The sequence below is a fragment of the Psammomys obesus genome, unplaced genomic scaffold (genome assembly GCF_907164565.1).
Source record: "Psammomys obesus unplaced genomic scaffold, mPsaObe1.curated_primary_1811, whole genome shotgun sequence".
NCBI classification, from domain to species: domain Eukaryota; kingdom Metazoa; phylum Chordata; class Mammalia; order Rodentia; family Muridae; genus Psammomys; species Psammomys obesus.
This window is the reverse complement of record NW_026592890.1, coordinates 12,690,488-12,713,941: the sequence shown is the minus strand read 5'-3', so window position 1 is coordinate 12,713,941 and position 23,454 is coordinate 12,690,488. Positions and strand designations below refer to the sequence as shown.

Genomic DNA, 23,454 nt, shown 5'->3' with positions numbered 1-23,454 from the left:
CAAGAGACATTTTTCTCTGAAAAACATGGTTCTGCATTCTCTTAGCTGGTAAGGTGGTCATCAAGGGGTCTTCTCTGTGTATTCAGCTCACAGCTTACTATTCTTTTTAAAAAGACAAATTAACTAGTGCTATTATAACTAAAACATTTCTTTTTATTGTTTAGTAAACTGTGTCTTTCTTACTTTGAAATGTTTTGTTCCTTAAAATATTTTACCTCACTTTCTCCTTCCCCTCTCCATAAGCACTAGTTGGGGAGGAAAGGGGGGTCTCTTAATTTCTTCAAAAGTACAACTCCAAACAGGACACTGAACTGTAAGGCTTACAAACATCCAATAACAAAGAAAGGGCATCTTCAACATCAGCCTAATTGCTCTATAGCACAGTGACAAGCTGCTTAAGACAGCGAAACTGAGCATCCAGGCATCTCTGGTCCAATCAAGGCAGTCTGGATCAGTGCTAATCTAAACCTCACATGCTGGAATTCAAGGCCATCGGGAAAGCCTGGCAAGCTCTATATCAGTCTGTATTTCTAAAAGGTACTTCCAGGGCAAACAAATAGTGCAGGCTGAGATTTATGTGTTTTTAACTTCACAAAACATACTAACATTATTGTCATTAAAATATCAACCATGTTTAATTATCTTGGTCATGATATCCTTTACTTTTGACATCTCAAGTCTAACAGAGCCTTTAAAGGATTTTTAAAAGTCCGTTTCCTGTACAGCTAATTTTTTTTTTCTAAAATGTAACCCCAATTTTAAGACAAAAGTATAAAGAAAAACTTTGAAGAGCCAGACTATTACTAGTGATGTCTTTTAACTGTTCATTAACATAGGCAAGCCTGCAGTCAGTCCTCTGGCACTCTAGGACCTGGACTTAGAGACTAGTTCTTCAAAACAAACAAAACAAAAAACTTTGTCTAGCGTCAGAGTTGATTAGAAAACAATGTCCCCTCAAGAGGACCATCTACAACAACATATAGTTCACACTATTTTCTTAAAGAAATATAAATTATTTAAGCTCCAATTCTAAAAGATAGTGGCCTGATGCAGGGCAGAAAGACTCAGAAGTTCTGTATACATCTGAATGCTTTCTTTGAAGGTTACTACTCTAATCAGGCTTGAAGTACTTAAGACAGCTCTTGATTCAACCCTTTAACACCTGTAAGGCTCGAAGTCTTGTGACCGAGCACTTTCTGTACAAAGGCCAAGACAGCAGTGCAGCCCAAGAGGGGAGGCCTAATAGTGTTTTGACTAATTAGAAGAGGCACTGAAATCTCTGAAACCAACTTTTCACTTGCATCACTCTATGTAGAAGCTCATTCCCATGAGTACTTTTCTTATCTAGGGTATATGACCATTAATATGTGGTGATGGGACAAAGCTGAGACAAGCCACTACAGGAGGAACAGGCCCAGTGAGTACATAACTGATAGTCCAGAATGTCACTTAATGAAAAGGAAGTGCTTTTGATGAAGCAGAAAATACACATAATGTGACAGGAAAATGCTGACCACAGTGCAAACTCATACTGGCTCTAGGAGACAGAGGAAGGGTTATAGCTCACATGGAAGACTTGTGTCACACAGCTACCACTAGGTGTTCAAGGACTATCCTTTAGAGAGCAATTCGAGAATCCAGCAGAAAATGACAGTGAAGCAGCTAGGGCAAGAAGGTGGACAGAGGCAGTAGTTTCTGAACAGAGTGAAAGGCTGTAAAGTGCAAAGCGCAAATGAGTAACAAATACATCTTGCAATGGGGAGGTAGAGGCAGAGTGGGCTGCAGTACATGAGGCACAGAGGAGGGATTTAGTTTTACAAAGGCTGAATTTGAAAAGTTGCATCTTGTCACCTGGAGAAGACAAGATATAGGAATGTTGGTAATTAATCTTATTGTACAAAAGGGCTACACTAGAGCCACAAATGCGATGTCACTGGCATAATTATGGTCTTAAAGTTATGGCTCTAGCAGGGAAAGGCAGGAGGAGGAAGGCTGTGGGCTGACAGTGGCATCAGGCCACCCTACCAAAGGGAATCAGTTTAGGCGGTCCTCCAACCTTATGGTTGCTCCTAACAAACTAAAACCTGCCTCATTTATCCCATGAGTCACCCCAAATCTGCCCTGTGATAATGCTAACATGTCTTAAAAGTGCAGGGCAGACTGCCACCAGAGACACAGGCTTGCCGCTACCCACTCATTCTTTGGAAAAGGTTCCCAAGGCAGTCTGTCAATTCTGACATGTTAAGAGTTCTACGAGTAATGCATTGTTGTTGATTATTAACACTTACTAGGGAACTGGGATAAGAAGTGCTTAGAAACAGACTGGCTAATACCAATACCAATTATCAAAATATTTATCCCTTTAAAATAAGAAAAACTGAGGATTGTTGATTAGAAACAAGAATTTTAGGGCAACCATTATTTATTACGGATAACTCCACAACAGAAAGCTCTTCTTGGGCCACGAGTTGGCTAACCGTCTGGCCAGTAAGGGATTCTGCTCTGTAAGGGATTCTGATTAGCACTTGCTAAATAGCTGCCCAATACAAGAGTAACTCTAAACTGGCACTGTGGGGCACACCTGTAAGCCTGGGAAGACCATGAGTTTGGGGACATCCTGACTCAGGCAATGACATCCTTTCTCAAAACAAGCAAAATAACAGAACACAATTCTGACTAACCTATGTACAACTTAAGGTTTGTGTGGAGGTGAGTGTTTACTATCGTTTCCTATAAAGAAAGGAGATATGAAGTCAGCAAATATTGCTCTGTTCCCCAAGGAGGAGAGATGTTTGTTTAAAAAAAAAAAAAAAAAAAAGGTTTTCTGAGTGAGTAACCCGTCCTCTAGCTAAACAGAAACGAGGGTCTAGTATTTGATGAGGTGGCCACTGGAGTTAAACTTTTAATTCATGGAGTTTTTAAAGAACTGTTGTTTTTGTGTTTTGTTCTGCTTTTTATCATTTAGAAGTTAACCTAAAATAAATTCTGAGTTAAGCGTTTACATATGCCAGAATATAACTGTCTATCAAATAACATAAACACATTACAACATAAAGAACATTAAACGGGCAACCAAATTTCTCTGATACTGACATTAAGCATGTTGAGTAACAGCAAAATATAACTATAAGTGTTTGACAGCACACTATAACACCATAAATGTGTTAACTGAACTAAAATCCACATGGCATTAAGAAAAACAGGATGCAGGGTCTCAGGAAAAGTCTTAATATTACCATAAAGAGTGACACGTTGGCTACATTTTAAATCTGGAATAGTGACAATGTCCTTTCAACAGAATTCACAGTGGACTTACTTAAAATCTATTTCTAATGCAACATGAATGAAATAATTACCCAATGCAAAACTTATTTCATTTGTTCACATACTTGAGACTAAGTAAGAATACACAGAATCAAATTATGACTAAAACTGTAGGAAAGTCAAACCCATAAACAAACAGAGACATTTAAAGTTAAGGAGGAAGTAGAGTAACTAGTCTAGAAACATTCAGAGGCATGCTTCTAATCACAGAGCTAGTCTCCTGACCCAGGAGGCTCTAGGGAGAATTGACTACTGAGAACACAAAACAGCCATCACCAAAAGAGAAAAGAAAATCAAGACAGAAAAAAAAAAAAAATTAAAAAAAAAAAAAAAAAAGGTACCAAAGGGAAAGAAACAAGAACATACCAAATCTAGAACAGAGATTGCTGGGAGAGCAGTCTGCTGCAGGTGATAGAGAAGGGAAAAAAAAAAGATGAAGTGTGAAAAAAAAGTTAGGGTTAGACCTGTATTCCGCCACCGGCATCTTTGTTGCTGTCATGCTTCATCTGTTTTGGACAACTTGATGAGAAAACTACAGAACCACAGACTAACTTCTAACATTCAGAAATAGTAAATGTCCACATGGTATTAATATTTTGATCATTTTATCATTTGATCGTTTTATCATTAAGAGACATAAATTAAAAAAAAATTTCCCTTAGTGTTTTTATTTGGAGAGCAAGATATTAAACTAAATATAATTATTAAAATAAAATTATTTTACTAAATTATTATCAAAAAATTTCAAGCATCATAATCTAAACTAAAAGGCCTTAAAGTATTCAAAGTAGTAGTAATTTTACAAAATTATCACAAATCTTCAATAAGAATTTCATCCTCACGGAAAAGATTACTGAGCTGTTAGAATGCAGTAGCTAACTGTTCATTATCGCTAGGATCAGCTGTCAAATGAAACACTGCTGCGGCTGTGTGATGGCGGGCCATCAATACCAGCTGGACATCAGGGTACGAGCTGTAGTACAGGAAAGGTGAAGTCATCCTCTTTGTGCATATGGGGGTGAGGGCAATACAAAGCCACAAATCACTGTATTTATCCCTAGCCAGTTAGGGTAGAGAGGGACATACCCGTGTCTGAGAGTCCTGACCATGAGCACAATGAAAACTACTCAGTGTACCCTTATCATGGAAGTCACAGTCATCGGTTGCTCTTTCAGAAAAAGCTGAGTGGCAGATATAGTTATTTTTAAGAACATTTACTAAGGATACTAGAAAAATACTAGCAAAATAATGTAATTGTTAAAAATTACATTCTGGTCTCATTTAAGAAAGCAAGTATCTAAAAGGGACTTAAATTGATCAGAGCAATTTATATACGGAAGTATGTATGTATGAAGAAGTATATGTGTGACAGTCTTCAGGAAAAATTCACGGAGCAAGCTGAAAAAGGAATGATGATACTACTGGACTCTTAGAATATCAACAAGATTAAATTTCATCATGCCCTTGGCATGATTAAATCTCAAGGTTAAATTTCATCATGTCTGACTAGCAGCTACGGTTTTAACAAGCCCTTTTATGCAAAGCATTAAAAAAAGAAAAAGAAATCAGAAAAAAATTGTATAGATAAAAAGTATCAATAAAACTCACTAACATGATGGACAATAGCACTCTCCACAAGTTAATATCAAGTGGCCAAGTTAGTAATAAATGCCTCTGAACAACTATGCCTGGTACGTAGCAAGAATCCAGTTTTCACCCAAAATTTGGATATAGCATTTTAAGAACTTATTTGCATTGGGCAAATTTAAATTTTATTTGAAACAAATAAAAATTATTTTATAATATGGAGAGACATAAATTATATCAAAAGTTGTCAGCATCTTTTTGTTACAACTACAATTATTAACTTAACGAACATTTGATTATCAACAGTAAAATGATTACCCAGATCCTCCTTCTGGTATTGACACTGAACTTTAAGACTGGTGCCCTGAAGTCCTCCACTGAATCAGTGTCAGGGGCAGAAGCTTTCTATGTGACTTCCTTGGCACATTAGCAAGGCTCAGTGCTTGTAGGATTACTGTGGCTGCCACAGAAGAGCCAAGGGGCATTGCACTTTACATAGCTCACCAAATCGCAGGCATTTACCATCTTGCCCTGTAAGTGAAATGCTCCCAAGCCCTGATGACAACGGTGAATGGTCATTATTAAGCACTTGTTTTCTCAAATGAAGTCTAGTGAGGAAAACTATGGGGCTGCTAATTAAAACAACAAAGCCCCAGAGGCCTAGCTCATTCCTGCAAGGTATCAGCCAAGAGTGACAGCAAAAACAGGGGCCTTGTAATTCTTCCTTACGATTGTGAAAATAGCTGTCTCCACAGAAACACCCAGAAAATAGCATAGGGAGCACAGATACGCACAACCAAGGCCTTTCCCCTTTACCCTGGCTCTCCGCTCAGCCTCCAGGCGCTGCATGATCAGCATGGTGTCCACATCATCATCTTCCTCTTCCTCGTCATCCTCATCCTTCTGCTTGGACTCCTGTAGTCTCTTCTGGAACTGCCATTCCAGCATGAGCTTCCGCAGGCGGTCACTCTCCTCTGCAGTGCGGTCCACCTTGTTTTGCAGGTCGTGGATCTCCTTACTCAGCATGTCCACAATGTGCATCTGCTGTTGCTTCTCCAGCTTCTCCCTGGCATCTCGTTTCCAGGGGTCTGGAGACAGACTGTCACCAGAGGACAGCTCTTCTTTACTGATGGTGATGTACTGCAGGTCCCTGCGCTCAATCGTGCGGGGCTGCTGCTGGGGCTGCAACTCCCGAATGACTGTTTCTTGGGGCCTCTGCAGTGTGGAAGGCTTTTCCGGCTTGGCCTGTGTGGCCAAGGGAGAAAAGGAAGCAGTGTTCAGAGACTGTGTTCGCATCTGTCCCAACTTCCGCTCCTGCTCCCTGCGCTTCCTCTCTCGTTCCTCCTCCAAGCGGGCCTTCTCTTTCTCATACCACCGCTGATGCTCTTCTCTCTTTTTCCGCTCCGCAGCAGCCACCTGAGCAGACTGGGGTCCTGCCTGGTTGGTAGGAGGAGGTGGGAGGGGCAAATCCATTGGAATGCCATCAAACTCACTGGTGTAGTGAACAGGAGGTGGAGGGGGTGGTGGAGGTAGGTCTGTTCGAATGGGCTGGGAGACAGCCACAGGGGTAGGCAGTACTGCCGCTGGGGTTTTCCAACGGCCAGGACCACTTTTGGTCAGAGTGGAAGCAGGAGTGACCGACTTGGAGGACTGGTTCAGGTGCTCCTGGCTGGACGTGCTGGACTCCACTGAGGAGCTCTGATTGATCCACATATCACTGTCACACTTGCGATCCATGCCAGCCTCTACTCGATGCCGCTCAAGTTGGTAAACCTTCTCTTCCCGAAGCTCTTCCTGGGAACGGGTAACACGCTGAGAAAGGAAAAAAATGGAACTATCATACTTCAGACACCCCAGAGAAATTACCAAATTTTACATTTAACCTTCATTGAGAAAAAAGACTAAAAAACACCTGTGAAATAGACGTATAGCCAGAAGCTGACACTACTTTACGGCTCACTGGCCAAATGAAATGGCTGGAATCTGTCTACAAGAAGAATAAAAAGATGTTCTGCCTAGCCAATGACGTGCGCTATTTCTAGCACTGTCACTCCTGTGCCGGCAGGTGGGCATCTACTCAGGCTTCAGGGAGACTAGCCACACTTGACTTTCATAGATGAGTAAGTGGAATATAATCCAAAAAGAACAACAAAAACTTCTGTCATATAATTCTAATGATTACAAAGTACTCATGGCTCAATTCTGAGTGAACTGTAAAGCTCAGAAGGACTACCTTCACTATTTCTTTAATTAAGCCAAGCATGCAAGGCAAGTTCCATTTATCTAAGATGGTTCAATTCCAATGTTACCAATGAAGAAAGGCAATGGCTTACTTTGATGGGCATAAGTCTTTTAAGTGTATGAGAAAAGAATGAAAGCAAGTATTTTTCCCCCACTAGGCTGTTATGAACTCTGAAGAGGGGCATGTATAAAAGAGTATATCCTAATAAAAATGATCACTATGATATGTGGATCAATATCCTTCTCCCGCCTTGACAGTGAAAAGAAATTGAAGACATAAACCTGAAAAACTATTTCTTTTACCTTTAAGAAATATGAATTATCACTTTAAAAAATAGCAATAACAGCTAAAGTTTAACATTAGCTCTTAACACTTAGTACAGCTTAACTCTGAGCAGGTTTCTCATCACAGTGGCATACAAGCTACAAATCACACAGAGCATCATGAAGTTCCATGCTATCTGTGGAACAGAGACCTGGCCCTGCCACACATCCAACTCTGCACCTTATGTATGGTGTATCCCTGGTTTGCTAAAGAGACATGGCATGAGCAGACCAGAAGGACAACCAACACTCAGAGAATCCAGCTGCTAAGTCATGATTGCAATCCAGGAAAACGCAGACTGGGACCAGGGAATACACCAGAGGATTACTGCTTACCTAAAGGAAGTCTCCTCTTACCCTGGTACACAGTCTCTTGTGAGAACAACCCTTTCTGCTCTCTGCCAGTTTTCCTCAGTCCTAATCCCGTATCTGCTTAACAAAAAGTCCTTTGTGACCACTCTAACGAGGAATGAGCATTTTTGGAGTTTCTGTATCATTTACTTTCTAGGACACAAATTTGTTTCCTGTGTCCTAGACTGTTTTTCTTTTTGAAGCACACTACTGGTTTCTTCTCCTGATCATATTTGATAGTTTCCCAACTTAATTCCCCAGACTGACATCTCTATCTTTACCGATTGGGACAAAAGTCCAAACTCCTTAGCTAATACCCACAACTCTTCTAATGAGCCCTGCTTGTCTTCAGACTGCAGTGCTGCCTTCTGATGTCAGAACTGCTATGCCACACAGGCACTAGGGATGGAATCTGGAGAGGTTATTTCTTTCCAAGCTGAGACCCTCAGTAGTACCCAACCTTTCAGCAACATTAAGTACATTTTATGTTTTCTGTGTGTCTCATTTCTCAGCCCTATCTCAAGATCCACTGGCAGGGACAAAACTAAATGCAAGCTGTCAGTTACTATATTTCATTTTTCACTCCTAGAATCAGTGACCTTTGTCTTCAATGCTGTAACTATGCCTTATGTTACCAACATTTCATTAACCAAACATTAAAAGCGCACAGAACTTTTTTTTTAAGGTGTTCTGTATTTGTGCCTATTCTATTTTGCCTCAGACTTAAAAACACACATACAAAAATAAGAGAACAACCTTGCTGTTGTACTGGAAGTTACCAATTGTGTCTCAAAACTCACTCAGTCTTAGGCTGGCAAGATGGTTCACCAGGGTAAGGTGCTTGCTGTTAAAGCCTGATGATCTGAGTTTGATCCCCAGAACCCATATGATTGAGGGAGAAAACTGACACCTGAAAGTGTCCTATGACCTCTGTCCGTGTGCCCCATACACTCACACACAAAATAAAGTTAATATTTTTAAAGACAAAGACAGACAGCCACAACTGTCTTTATCCTGCAAACTAGTTTACCATATTCCTTTGAGGGATGAGAAAAATCTGTGAATTCCTTATTTCTAACCTGGATTGCAATACTGGAGTGATTACTTTCTGTGTGCATATGTGGTTTTTCCTCATAATTTGGCCACTGGTTCTGAGGAGGAGCCATCCGATCCTGGGATTTTGAAGCTGGAAAGGTAAAATACTCTCTGGTGTATGTCTGCGTAGGGATAGGATAGGCTTCGGGTCTAGGTGGAGGGGTCTGCTCCTGTAAGATGTAAAGAAAAGGAAAGAGCTGCTTAAAAGTACATAAAAGGCTAACTTAATACCCAGGGATCTGCTTTACAATCCTTTTAAGAGGCACCTACATTTAGCGCTGTGCTAAAAATTGAAAGTTTGACCCTATACTGTGAATAATGAGAAACATTTTAATTTGTCCAGATTTACTCATTTAGACTAATTCTCATTTTCCCCAGATTTATTAATTTAAAATTAATTTATCTGACTAGTATATTAAAAATAAAAAGATTAAAGGACAAAAGTGCAGGAGTTATAGTCAATGTAATTTGATGAGAACTATAACAGACAACTCAGATATTCCACAAGTGAGAAAGTTTTTCAGCTCATCTCTCAGACCTCAGTGCAGAGGTTTCCAGTAGAGACAGATGTTATCTTAGCTGCTGTTCCAGAGGCATACGGACTCTTCCCTCCAGGGCTAGGAGGCTGATCTGTTGAAAACAGTCAAGAAATCCCAAGTTTCACATTAGATAACAAGTAAGATAAACATAACAGCCTTCCTTTGAATGCAGCAGCACGTCCTATGTATCAGCACACTGCTGGCATGACGTCTAGCACAGAGCCAGAGACAAAGCACACAAGAAGCCAGCTCCCCACACTCCACAAGTCTCTGCTACCACAGTCCTGAAAAGGACTTTTTCCAGGGCCAGGACCTTGTTGACATCTTTGGTAAAGAGACAGAAAAAACTTAGCTTAAGCTGGCAACCTGGAACCCTTTTCCAGAGAGATTAACAATGTATTTTGGTCTACAATGTCCACTGAATCAAGGGTTTTCTAAATAAAATCCAAACTTTATTTCCACCAACAAATGACAGCTCTATGAAAACTCTACTCCTTTAGAGAACAGGTGCAAACAATGACTAGCAAAGTGCAATGTATCCCTCACTTCCGGCAGTGACATTTAGAAAATGATTCCTCTTACTTGCCACATTGGGGCTGGACCGGTGATCAGCTCTATTTTTCATCAGCCTATCGTCACCAGGGAGTTTCTTTGGCTCACTGTACTCTGTCCAAGGCATCTGAGGACTCTCTGGGGAACCGTTTTGAGCTGAATTATTATAGAGCTCAAAACCTTCACTCTTTGGTCTAGGTTTACCTGAGCCACGACGATCTGAAACTGAAATCAAAGTAGAGTCATTCATTCTCCATTCCTTTCATTGGTTCTAAGAGTCTACTTTGAATGTTCTGAAAAGCTTCAAAGGATGCATCTAAAGTACTTATGCTTATAATTGCTCTCTCAGTATAACACGGTGATTTCCATATATATTCTTTATGTAGCTTAAAAAAGCAGAAACAGAAACAAGAAAGCAAGAAGAACAAAACTAAACCCAACGTCTCACTGGTTAGCTGTGGCTGGCCTGTAATTCAGTATGTAGACCAGGCTAGTCCCAAACTCAAAGAAATCTGCATTCTTCTGCCTCATAAGTGACAGGATTAAAGATGTATGCCATTACCAACAGCTTTATATAAAAAATTTCAAAAGCTTTTAAATATATTCTGACTAGAAAATATTTCATTTAATTGGTATGCATCTATGTCAGAAATTGATGTTATGTTCTCAATAAATGAACCATAACTTGTAAATAACAAAGTAACTATTTTTTGTGGGTTTATTTTTTTGGTAGGGTTTTTTGTTTGTTTGTTTCTTTTCCCCCAGAAAGAATTTCTCTGTGTAATCTTGACTGTCCTGGACTTACTTTGTAGACCAGGCTGGCCTTGAACTTATAGTGATCCATCTATCTCTGCCTCCCTAAGTGCTGGAATTAAAAGTGTGCATCACCACGCCCAGCTTTTAGTATAATTTTAAAAAGCCCTCAAAGGTAAATACACTCCTCTCACTTGATAACACACATATCACTATCCATCAGTGTGATGGCATCACAGGCAACTGTCACCTGATGTGATTGCCCACCCCTTGCCACAGTTCAGTCTTCTCATCTGCTCACCTGGGACTCATTCATTATCCACTTCCCTCTCTGCGTTTCTAACTGACCTCTGCTTTGAAATGCCAACATGTGGTCTTGTCAGGATGCCTTGCTGATTCTCTGCTTTAGTAAACAAGGGATTCTAGAATGTCAAACACCTTTACTGTTGTTGTTGATACTATAGCTACAAAGGTCAGGTGCTGGCTGTGTGGGTTCCAAAGCTGACTCAGGGGAGAAGAAGAGGGCTAACAAGACCACGCTTAGCAGACTGTGTGTACATTTAGCAAAGTGCATTGTTAATGCTGATCTGAATCCTGACCTAGTAATATTTTTCAGCATCTTGCACTCATTCTCAACTTCTTACTTTAAGAACTGGGCAATAAGAGTATCAGTAGCTACTACAAGGGACTTTTGATAACTCCCTTTTTAAAAAAGAATTCATTTTATGTGTAGGAGTGTTTGCCTGCATGTGTACACTGTTTGCATTTAACCGGTGTAAAAAGAGGTCAGATGAGGGGATCGGATCCCCTGAAATTGCAATTGTAGATAGTTGTGATGCCAATGACAGGAATTGAACCCAGGTCCTCTGGAAGAGCAGTGGATGCTCTTAAGTACTGAGTCATCCTTCCAGCCCCAGCTTTTGGTAAATTTTAGGAGGACTCATTTCCAAGTGCAGGATCAGTACAGGACAGCTAGTCTGGCTTGAGTCAGTACTTCTTACTTCTCTGCATCATGGGGGATGGCTGGTTAAGGAGGGTGGCCAGGCCGTGATAGATTGCGCCTTGCTTTGCAACTTCAAGTGTAACCACAGAACTGGTTCTTGTCATGAGTTCTGCTGCCCTAGGAAGAAAAATACAGAGTATAAGAAAAATGAGTGCTCACTGTCACAGCAGAGCCTGTGTCCAGAACACATGTACTTAGGTTCCTCAGCATGACTGTTGTTTGGAGAAATAAACCTGGCTCTCAGAAAGAGTACCTCCTATCCTCATCCTTTAGATATATCCCATGTAGATATATCCCATGTAGATATACCCTATGATATCAGAGTGATACTAAGATATATTTAGAGATTTTACAAGTTCTAAGTATATATGCATCTCTGTGTGTTAGTATATTCACTTAAAGAAATATTCTAGACTAAAATATGCATTTATGAATGAATAGAAAAATGAGATTCATGTACTATAAGAATTTTAGAATTAAAATGTAAGGGTGACTGAGGGCACAGAGCTATTTCAGCACTACTTTTTGAATCCCAATTTCAAAATTAAATCCAAAATATCACTTCAATACACTAATTCACCTTACCTTTCCTGAGAAAGTCCAACCAGACTTCGTCCATCTACACTGAGGAGCTGGTCACCAGCAGCTAGACGTCCATCCTGAGCCGCCAGAAGGATGCATGTACAGGGAGAAGGAAAGGCAGTGTCAGTGCTCAGCAGCCTTCTCCACACCATACAGTATCCACAGATAAACACATATGCACAGCATTCACAATGCCTTTCACTGTTTCCTTTAATAAAAATACTGACCACATCTGCAGCACCTCCTTTGACAACAGACTTAACGTAGATTCCCAGTTTATCCTGGCCAGCACCCTATGCAAAACAAGGCCAGAACAACAAAATGAAATCACACAGCAAAAAATCCCATATACATCAGTCACATGACAAATTCCCAGACCCCATTTCACACAAAAACTAGAATTATAAAAACTGTCTTGATAAGTGGGGCATGGTGGCACACACCTGTAATCCCAGTACTTAAGAAGGCAGAGGCAAAAGCAGAGGCAGGTGGATCTCTGTGAGTTTGAGGCCCCCCTGGTCTACAAAGTGAGTCCAGGACAGCCAGAGCCACACAGAGAAAGCCTGTCTCAAAATAATAATAATAACAACAACAACAATCAACTAACCAAATAAACAAAAAAACTATATTGGTAGAACACACTTTTTGAGCAAAACTAAAGAAACTAGTTAGGAAAGGTTCTATTTTATGGTTCCAAGTTTAGAAGAAAAATATTCCTATAAAATAGGACAATTTGATGAGAAAATGCCCACAGACTTAGAATGCTCAAAATGATTAATTATAAAGTCTAAACAACTACAAATCTAAGTGAATGGGAAACTCTTCAAGTGACTGACCCTTAACCCTTAACCAGGTCAGAAGAAAAAGTTGCTGTGGTACTGTTATATTCCAGTTATCTACCTTGTAGGACAGAAAAAAGAAGAAAGAGCTGGAGGATGGGTGTATACATATATATATATATGTAAAACAAGAAGATGTATTACATATATGCTTTATATAAATATACAAAGTAATTGTTTAGGTAGAACAAAAAAGTACACAGGCACACAGTAGGTATTCAATAATGTCAAATTTTTGAACTTTGACAAGTAACTTGGCAAAAGAGAAATAAATATGCCTTTTACCTGATTTCATCTAAGACAATACCAGTTTCCTTGAGTTAAAAAAAAAATGTAACACACATGACAGGAAATGACCTTAAAATCACAGTTCCCCTCAGCAACCATGTGCTAGATTGGGAATTTATAGTTCTAATTAATCAAGTTGGTACACATTTCCTAACTTAATATATCCTATTATATAGATTTATTTCTTATAGCTCCATGTAGTTCCATAACTCAGTTTTTAAATGATGATTCAATTCTCTGAACATCCACTATGCCCCATGCTGCCCTAATCTCTTCGGACATGTGCTCTGGTGAGAATTTGCCTGCGAAAGCCTAACAGCTGCATCCTGCCTTGTTTCCTTCTAAAGAGCTGCAAGACTGATGCCCTTCTGGCTGGGATTCTAGGCTACACTACCCCCCCCCCCCCCCTCACTCATTTCCTGCCCCCAAGTTCAAAAGCTACTTTAGTTTTGTCTGCTTCTTACCTGACTGATCGGAAAGCAGTGCTTGCTGGGTATCAGTGTACTGCTGGTGGTATGAACAGCAGCCTGATTATATTCCCGCATGGCAGTTTTTGGTAATGCAATACAGACCTTACAATTTATTCAACTTTTTATTTTTAATTACATGCATGTGTATATTTTTAGGGTATAAGCTTTGTGCACACAATGTAGCACCTATAAAGACCAGGGATCCCTAGAGTTAAGAGTTACAGGCAGGGCTGGAGAGATGGCTCAGAGGTTAAGAGCACTGTCTGCTCTAACAGAGGTCCTAAGTCCAATTCCCAGCAACAACATGGTAGCTCACAACCATCTATACTGAGATCTGATGCCCTCTTCTGGCATGTAAGTATACATGCAGAGGAGCACTCATATACATAAAACAAATAAAAAATATATATATTAAAAAAAAAAAAGTTACAGGTGGCTGTGAGTTTTCCTGTGTGGTGCTGGGAACTGAACTCAGGGCCTCTGCAAGGGCAGTACATGCTTCATAGCTGCTGAGTCACTATTCCAGGCCCTAACTTTACAATTTAAATGGTTAAGTTTATCCTTTTAATAATAACCAACTACTGTCATCTCTAGTAAGGAAAGCATTTGGCAATAACAAGTAATATATTTAGAAGCACTTTTATGAGCAACATCAAGTATATATACTAGAACAATAAATGGATCATGTGTCACTGCCAGTACATTTTGGAATATTATTAACAAACCCCCAAACAATCTATCTCTTACTTGAACAATCTATAGTGAAAACACTTCTTAACATCATGGAATGGACTGGTATGAAATGAAAGCATCTGGTCTGCCTTTCCCCGCACACACGCTGCTTCTGTGTGCAGGAAGCTATCAGCACACAGTCCGCCACCTGGAGGTCACTGTCTGGAACCAGTGACCTCCAACTGCAACCATAAGAAATGTCCTAATCACTTAATCACTTCTTTAGTAGTCACACTCCTGAAGTAACTGTTAGGCTTCTTAATTCATAGCTACTTTACATTCTAGACACCTGCTACATTAGCTTATGTTGATGACTCAATATGAACTGCAAGCAGTTATTTAAATAATTTCAAATCCTGGCTATTTCAAGTTGGGTGATTTACCACACATGTGTATATACAATGTGAAATTTTAATAAGCATAAATTTAAATATTCAAGCAAAACTGATGGTACGGTAACTAAGCATTTAATAATACTGTTATGAATCTTAAACTAGTATGAAACACATCTTCAGTGTCAGAAACATTCTGGCAAAATGAGGAAATGATGGTTAGCTGATCTGCTCATATCTCCACATCCCACCTCTTGAAAAGCATATGTGAATACACCACTACCATACCAGACATCTGTCTGCTGTCTACAAAGCATACATTTTCTCCTTTCCGAGTGCATGCTCAGTATTAACTTCTCAACAACTGCACTTGGGGCTCTGCCACAGGCCTCTATCACTCAGTCTCTAGACTTATCAACCACTATCTGTCCTCTGGTCTCCCTGAAGAGATGCCATCTTTCCTCACTTGTGCTCATATGGTATTCTTCATTTGCTTAAGGAACAGTTATAGTACCCTGCCTTACAGTTTTTGTGTGAGATGGCCCCTCCTTCCAACCACAGGACATGAGGAGCCACCCACCTTTTCCTAGAAAAACTGTCATCTGTTGCACCACAAAATTTCCATACCATTTTGGGAGCTTTCATTCCTTCATCTGACTATAAACAGCAACACATTAATTAGTCTAGGACTTAAAGAAAAACTATATATAATTAAATTCTAGGGACTGGAGAAATGGCTCAGCAGTTAAGAACACTGATTGCTCTTATGGAGAAACCTGGTTTGGTTTCCAGCATCTACATGGTGGCTTACAATAGTCTGTAACTCAAGTCCCAGAGGATGTGATGCCTTCTTCTGACCTCCTTGAGTACACATGTGAAATACATACATACATACATACATGTAGAAAAGCACTCACACAAACACAATAACTGAAACTTATTTTATGGTAGTTCTACTCGTTTCCTAATTAAGAAAGAAAAACAGAGTCTAGAAGTTATCTTCTCTCTCTTTGCTTTTTGAGACAGGGTTTTCCTGTGTAGCCTTAGCTATCCTGGACTCTGTAGACCAGGCTGGCCTTGAATACACATAGATCCGCCTGCCTCTGTCTCCCCGAATGTTGTGATTAAAGGCGTGTGCCACCATGCCTGGCATTAGAAGTTCTCTCTTAATTGATGCTGCACATCAGTGTATGAAATTATCAGTCACTGAAGTTTGCAAACACGGTCTATTTAAACACTAACCAGAAGCCAAGAGCAGAGAGTACTGGTGAAATGGTACTGGAGCATTTACAGCCCTGCTGCCCAATACCACAGTCACTACTACACAGTATTCAAAATGAAATAGCTTAACTTCAAAGGCATAGTCTGAAAAAGGAATGAAAAACACCTCAATGATTTATGCTAAGTATGTATTAAGGTAATATTTTGAAAATATTAAGTTTACTTTTAAAAAAATATAGATAGGAGAAATTTTAAGTTACCTGTGTTACAATATCTTTACTAAACAGCGCTGCTTTAAGAATGAAGGAATTTTGTGGTATGTTTTGTAGTTTATTAGTCACCACCATTAACAATACATTCATAACTATTCACAAAACTGCCAAAATAACATCTTACAGTAACACATATTATATATTCTGATTCCAACTATGAGAAACACAATGAGATATTAAGATAAATTCATAGGGCTAAATAATTTTTTAAAAACATTTGTCTAAAGGTACCTAAAATGTTGTTTGTTCTACTTAGTTGTGAAATTAAAAAAAATTAAACATAACTACTAAGAACTGATTTCTCATTTAATAAGTCAATTCCTTAAATGAAAGGGAGAAGATCTTTTAGAAAATAGTATACATTCCCAAGAACACCAGGCAGAGTACCAATTTTGCTAAATATAATTTTGAAATTTGTTTAAGCAAACCTAAATTAAAGGCATAAAACACATTTTTTTCCCCTCCTGGAAGCACCTAAGATCCATATCCATCATCAAGATGGGTCCGTTCAGCCTGTGCTCTTCTTAGAGACCACCCAGAAAGCAAGCAGGCAGGTGATGCCCAGTGAAGGCAGGGGTCTGGACACCTAGCTATACCTGCATTCTAATCTTGAAACCAGATCCTACAGGTAGATACTTTTCTTCTGTTTAAGAGGAAAAGTAGGATAAGGGGAGCTGGGACTAGGAAGGGAAGAAAGAGGATAACTATTTCAACTTTACCTGTAGAAAGTTAGGAAAGAAAAACACAAACAATATCAGAAAACAGAAGGGCACTGCCCCACAAGGTGAAGGAGGGATGGACAGACAGACAAACCTATTAGCTGCCTCAGCCTCTGGAGAAGTGAAGGTCCAGAAAGAAGGCTGCCTCTGTTCTCTTCTTAGAAGCTGGAAAGGTGCTGGCCAGCTCCCTCTTCAGTAGGGAGGCACTACCACAAAAAGCCTGAGCTCCAGTCAGCTTGGCTGCAAACCGAGTGTGTAGGAGTATGCCTCAGTAACAGCATGAAAAACAACATTAAACTCAACCCAAATGGGGGGGGGGGGGGAGAACAGAGGAAGAGGTGTCTGCCAAGCAACATGGGGCTCAGCCCATTGTTCTGGGGTGGAGGCCCAGCCTGGACTCCACAGCTGCAGCACAAAACAATTGTGGGCTGGATGACCTAAGAGCAGGAACAGCCCAAACGAAACTGAGACAGAGAGTCTGTTTGCTCCATAGCCCTTCCTTTCCTCTCACCTTCAGATGCTTTTTCAGTGCAACAAACTATCAAAGCCCAAAGACGGGTTTAAAAATGCTCTAAATATCTTTAACTACCAACTACTTTAATTTTTAAATTGGATCTAAAATGCTTTCTTTACATAAATTTCACCTGTAGCAAATCTCAAAATAAATAAATAATTGCAACACATGGGGTGGTAAGGTAACTTGAGCTTCCTCTTCATAAGCTGAACTCTAACCTCCGATGTGTTCCTTTACCTTTTATATCAACACAAAACATTAACAAAATAAAAAAAAAAATTACTACACCAGCCATCTTTTCTGTCTCTCTGAAAGAAATGATAGGGCCAGCTAGGAGATTCTGAATCGAGATCTGCAGAGGAGGACATAGTTGGCCCATAACCCTCTGAAAATGGTATCCAATGTGGGAGGGTTATTTCAACAGAAAGAACTGTCAGAGCATCCTCAGAATCTCAAAGTTGAGAGCCCGGAATCGCTTAAGGTGTGACTATAGAGTATGAACACACCTGGATCCCTAGGTCTTAAATGAGCTGAGGTATGAGGTGGGCCTTGTTTTGTTTCTACATAACCACAGAGTAAAAAACGTTTCTTCAGAGGATTAAACTTATGTTATTAAAACTCCAATGGAATTCAGTATTTCAGTCAACCCCAGCAATAAGTACTTAAGTAATAATAATACTGCGAAAAATTACCCTTTCATGCAATTCACTATTTTGCTTTTAGCAAAAACATACATACTACTGTTCCAAACCAAACCAAACCACAGCCACAGGATACAGTGTCATTCCACAGAACTCAAGAAAAAGACACTTTTGGCATCTCTGTGGAAGACACTTTCCAGCCACAAAAGGTACTTTGGAACAAAAAATTCTTAAAATATTTTCATTGTTATTAATGTACACATTAAGCTACACGTGTGTCTGTGTGAATGTATGCATGCCCATGAAATCCTGAAGATGATATAGGGTCTCCTGGACCTTCAGTTAGAAGCAGCTGTGAGTTGTCTGACCTGGGCAGTGGGAGCAGCCTGGGTCCTCTGGGATAGTATCTGTGCTCTTAATCTTAAGCCAGCTTTCCAGCCAGATTTTAAAAGAAACTGAAAATCTTGAGTTCACTTCTTTAACCAGGTCTTTCCCACAAAGGGTTATAGGACCATTAAAGAATATAGTAGGAAGGTCTCAGATGCTTCAAAGGCCTAAATTATAGTCTATGTAAGGAACCTGCTCTTCAAGAGAGAAGGCAGCATATTAACACACAGTTTGCTCACTTTTTAAAAGTACAGGAATCTTATGGTTTAAGCTAAGATTTAAAAACATAAAACTCAGTATTTTAGTCTAAAAGAATGAAGTATAACATTTTAAGGTAGAAATTAGCCACTTATTTCTAGATAAAATATTGTAATATATAGGAAATACTATAAATGGACATTTTTATATTTTAATAAACAAGACCACAACAAAAGGCTGTGGAGAAAATCTACTCTGAAACTATCAAATATAGCCAAAAGTAATTTTTATGAATATCTATGTGCTCTTGCAAATTATACAGCAGTTATAAAGCCATTTCCACCATATTATAACCAGTAGTGTTAAATCTGGGTTTCTTTTTTTAAATAAAGAAATCATAAGGACTACATATTTTTTATGAACCTTAAGTATCTGTAACACAAACAGAGAAAAACAACTATATGGGTGTGTAATTACTAGCTACATTACATGGTTCATTCTTCATGAGCAAGTTAATTATGAACAGGTTTAAACAAGTTCGGGTGGAAGACGAAACATTCTTTAAAGATCAGTTTGCGCAAGAACATTAAGGACGACATCCCAAAGAAACTCACCACCGACTCTGTCCTTCCAACAACAGAGACCCACATTCTTAGCTCTAGGACAACAGTCTTGAACTGGAGAGCAGTTGCTACTTCTCTCAGTTTCAACAGCAACCAACACAGCTGGCTTTTCGAGAGTGGATTGCCACAGTGCTGAGCTGGATGCTGTGACACTGTATGGAATGTATCAACATGCGCTGGAACCAATGCAACACTCAGATTCTTATGCAACCAGGCCACTCTGATTTTCATTCCCTTTGTCCTTTACTAAACTTTAAAGGGTTATAAAAATGAAAGCGAATTGTTTGTATTTCAAAAATCCAAATTAAACAGGAAGCGTCGGCTTCATGTTGTCCCACAGACAAGTAAGAAGTAGCAATGTTTAAAAAAGTAAACTGCAAACCCACACTGCTTCCAAATCATCTGGATTTCATAATGTTTAACCACTATGTGGAGGGCAAGGAGAAGAACTTAATATCAAAACATGGTTCAGGGTTACAGCAGAGGAGCCAGACACCAATTAAAAAAGGAAAAAGGCCTGTGTTAAACACACAGACTTTCAGCAAAAACAGCAGCACAGACACAGGAAGGCATTCAGGATGACAGGAGAAAAGAGAAGAGCTGAGTGGAAGAGCTACGTGGGCATAAGCAGCCACTGCCAGGGTTTTTCATGGCTTCGTACCTCAGTCATGAGGGAACGTTGTGGAGGTAAGTCACCCCAACGTCACATAATCATCGGTAGCCTTGAAGGCACACAAACAGCCCTGCAGAAGTAGAAAGACCTGCCTCCGGTGACACAGACGGCATGAGTGGGGCAGCACTGCCTGCAGAGCCACACACAAGGGCAGCCTGCAAGTGGCTCAGCAGGAAGCAGGGCCATCCTAACTTGTAACACAAGTCTGAATACTGCTCTACCTTACATTCAAAATGTATTCTGAAATATTTATGGAAAGCTGACTTCCCCACTGTATCTATACAAATCTACACACTTCCCATCTGTCTAGTACTGTCCCAGCAGCTTGTACACCCAAGGGAATGTGTTTTCTTTTGCTGAGCCTTCCTTTCCATGCTATAAACATGACAAACACAATGTGAAGATGGGCAGAGTGAACAGTCATCTGTCTCATTCAAAAAATAAGTATTAATATATTATTTATATATTAAAATGGCACACTGTCCAGTTGACAAAGCTCATTATTTCTTTCAGAGCACCCATGTATCAATTCCTAAATTGCATCTCTGTCTTTAGCTTTCTGAGCTCCATTACCCAATCCCCTGCTAGAAAACACATTAGTTTAACTGACTAGGCTCTCAAAATTTCAAGTGTGACCTGTCCAATCCTGCACTCACAATTTCCTTTTCACCAACTTCTGCCTCCTGCAGGTTCTTTTCCTTGACAGGCCTGCCTTCAGGACCCAGTGGCTCAAGTAAGAACCAGCCTTCTTTTCTGTATCCCCCACTTTGTCCTATTATACTTAACTCATGCCATCTGAACACTATCATCCAACAACTATATATCAGCATTGACCATGACCAGAAACCTCCAAGAAGGCAGGAGAGAAAACAAGTTCCCTCACTGGGGTCTGGTCTCAGTGCACCTGTATTTCTGTTACTTTATCACTCCAGCTACTAGGACCCTTCAAAGGAAAATTAGTACAGAAAACCTATTTTTCTTCTGCTATAAAAAGAAAAAACCTGATAAAAGCAATGGGAAGATATTTTTCTTTGTCTGTATCTCATGGTTTGAGGGGATTAAGCCCATTATGGTTGCGAGGGTATGGCAGTGGAGCATGAGGCGGCTGGCCACACTGCAGCTGCAGCTGAGAAGTAAATGGAGATAAATGCTGGTGCTCAACTCATTTCTTTTTCCTTTTCCGCTCAGTTTAGAAACCCAGTTAATAGGATGATGCAGCCATAAGGTCTTCCTTTCTCAGTTAAATCTCTTTGGATACATCTTCACAGACAACACAAGGTGATTTAAAATCCAGTCATGATGACAGTAAAGACTAACAGTAAAGCCTACAGTCTCCACTCCACACAGCACGTTATACCTTTAGTCAAACCTCTCAAATACTTCTGTTTAACTTATAATAAAAAGTACAGTTTTACCAATACCCACCTTCACAAGACTGGATCTCAGGGCTAACTAGTAAGGCAGGACCTATTCTTATAAATTAAGTTTAAGGGAACAAAGGTTTCACTACAACTTTCAGCTTGGTTTGATGTCCTAATTCTACACATGATCCCTGGCAGAGGGTACAAGAGTGGGCAAGGATGCAAGATGGAGCCCAAAACTACGATCACATCATGCTAGGTCCTTTGCATCAGGACACCACAGCAGGGAAATTAAACCCTAAGTCAGAGTAGAGCCTAGAGAAAGCCAGCCATTCTGCACTGCAAGACTCTCTCAACAGGAAAGAGCAGCAACCCTGATAATGGTCATTTTCCAGCAAGACCAGAACCAGGGAAAAAGATTATTTCCACAACAGGAAGTACAGCATGCAAGGCTTTTTTGCTTTGTTTTCCTTTGCAGTGCCCAATAACCAACCCAGAGCTTCATAAGTGCTGAATAGATACTTCAGCACTGAGCTATACTCTATCCCAGAAGTTAGGTCTTCACTGTGATTCTGAGTGTGGGAGACTGATCTCTGAACTTGTTTCCCTCTACAGATGGGCAGTAATTCAGCTGTAACCAAGAAGGATAAGAGGTCCAAATGTTCTGAGTTCGGGTCAAGCATATCACAGCAGTCTAGAAGTATATTGTGTGATTTGGGCCACATAGGATGAACAGGAGTTCTGAACTATGAAGTGGGGTCAGAGACTCAGAATCTTCACTCTGTCCATCACAGCTATTCCACAGGACTTGAGCTTGAGAGACAACCAGCCCCAGGCCATCTGCTCAGTCATGCCCACCAAGTTGCAGCATCCCTACCTTTTCCTCCTTCTTGCTGCTAAAAACGCAATACGACTCCTCTACCTGTCAGCCCACAACTGTGTAGCACAGCTCTGCCCACGACCTCCAGTCTCCTCACAGATGCAGGCTGCTCAAACATGCTACACACAACACTGCTCTGTTCTTCCCCGCTGTGTCTTCACTTTTGCCCATAACACACCTCTGCTGGGTCGATTTTCTAATTTCTTAGTTCCAAGGAGCAGCTGAAATCCCACAATGCTTGGGTGCCTACTTTCATGCTCATTAATCTACTTATTTCTTAACTTATAAAAGCTCAAATACAGTTTCACAGTATCCACACTGAATCTTTTATGTTTAACACTATGCACAACAAACTTTCCTCACAGTATACTCAGCTAACAGTATTCTAATACAGTTGACAACTTAGTATATTGATAAATTAATTGAGTTAATTATAATTAAATAAATGAAAGGCTCATTGTACTGGTTAAGTTTTTGTCAACTTGACACAAACTAAAATCACTTGGGAAGAGAAAACTTTAATTTAGGAATTGTCTCTGTGAAACTGGCCTGTAGATATGTCTTGATTGATATGAGGCCACAGACCACTGTGGAGTATTACCACCCCAGGCAGGTGGTCCTAGGTGTTATAAGAAAACAAATTGAGCAAGCATTGAAAAGAAGCCAATAAGCAGCGTTCCTCCAATTTCTGGCTCAGTTCCTGCCTTCGAATTCCTGCCAACTCTGCAAGCTGGCATTGGTCAAGGCATTTACCACAGCAACAGAAAGGAAACTAGGACACTCATACCTTAAAACTAAAAAAGTTCTTATTTTTGTAAGAAACAAGTTCTTATTTAAGTATTTTTGTCTATCAGAAGCCAGGAGCTGACTTTGGGAATAACAGCACTCGAGAGAAAAATGTTAGTTGTTAACAGACACAATGGAAGCCAACTTCTAAGGATGGAATTCCAGTT

At 40.0% G+C, this 23,454-nt stretch overlaps 1 protein-coding gene across 11 annotated transcripts in view; it reads right to left on the bottom strand.

Annotated features, from left to right (window-relative positions):
- Positions 1 to 23,454, bottom strand: part of Afdn (afadin, adherens junction formation factor) — a 122,655-nt gene that overhangs the window by 12,114 nt on the left and 87,087 nt on the right. For 8 of the 11 annotated variants that reach the window (XM_055616090.1, XM_055616093.1, XM_055616091.1 and 5 more), the window contains 7 exons: positions 12,579 to 12,644; positions 12,355 to 12,428; positions 11,768 to 11,886; positions 10,044 to 10,238; positions 9,461 to 9,552; positions 8,907 to 9,092; positions 5,728 to 6,723 (listed from right to left, as the gene is read on the bottom strand). In XM_055616090.1, coding sequence (XP_055472065.1) covers positions 5,728 to 6,723; positions 8,907 to 9,092; positions 9,461 to 9,552; positions 10,044 to 10,238; positions 11,768 to 11,886; positions 12,355 to 12,428; positions 12,579 to 12,644 — 1,728 coding nt within the window. Of the gene's footprint in view, positions 1 to 3,690; positions 3,727 to 5,705; positions 6,724 to 8,906; positions 9,093 to 9,460; positions 9,553 to 10,043; positions 10,239 to 11,767; positions 11,887 to 12,354; positions 12,429 to 12,578; positions 12,645 to 23,454 lie in introns of all 11 variants that reach the window. The other 3 variants (XM_055616089.1, XM_055616092.1, XM_055616095.1) reach the window with 2 other exon arrangements.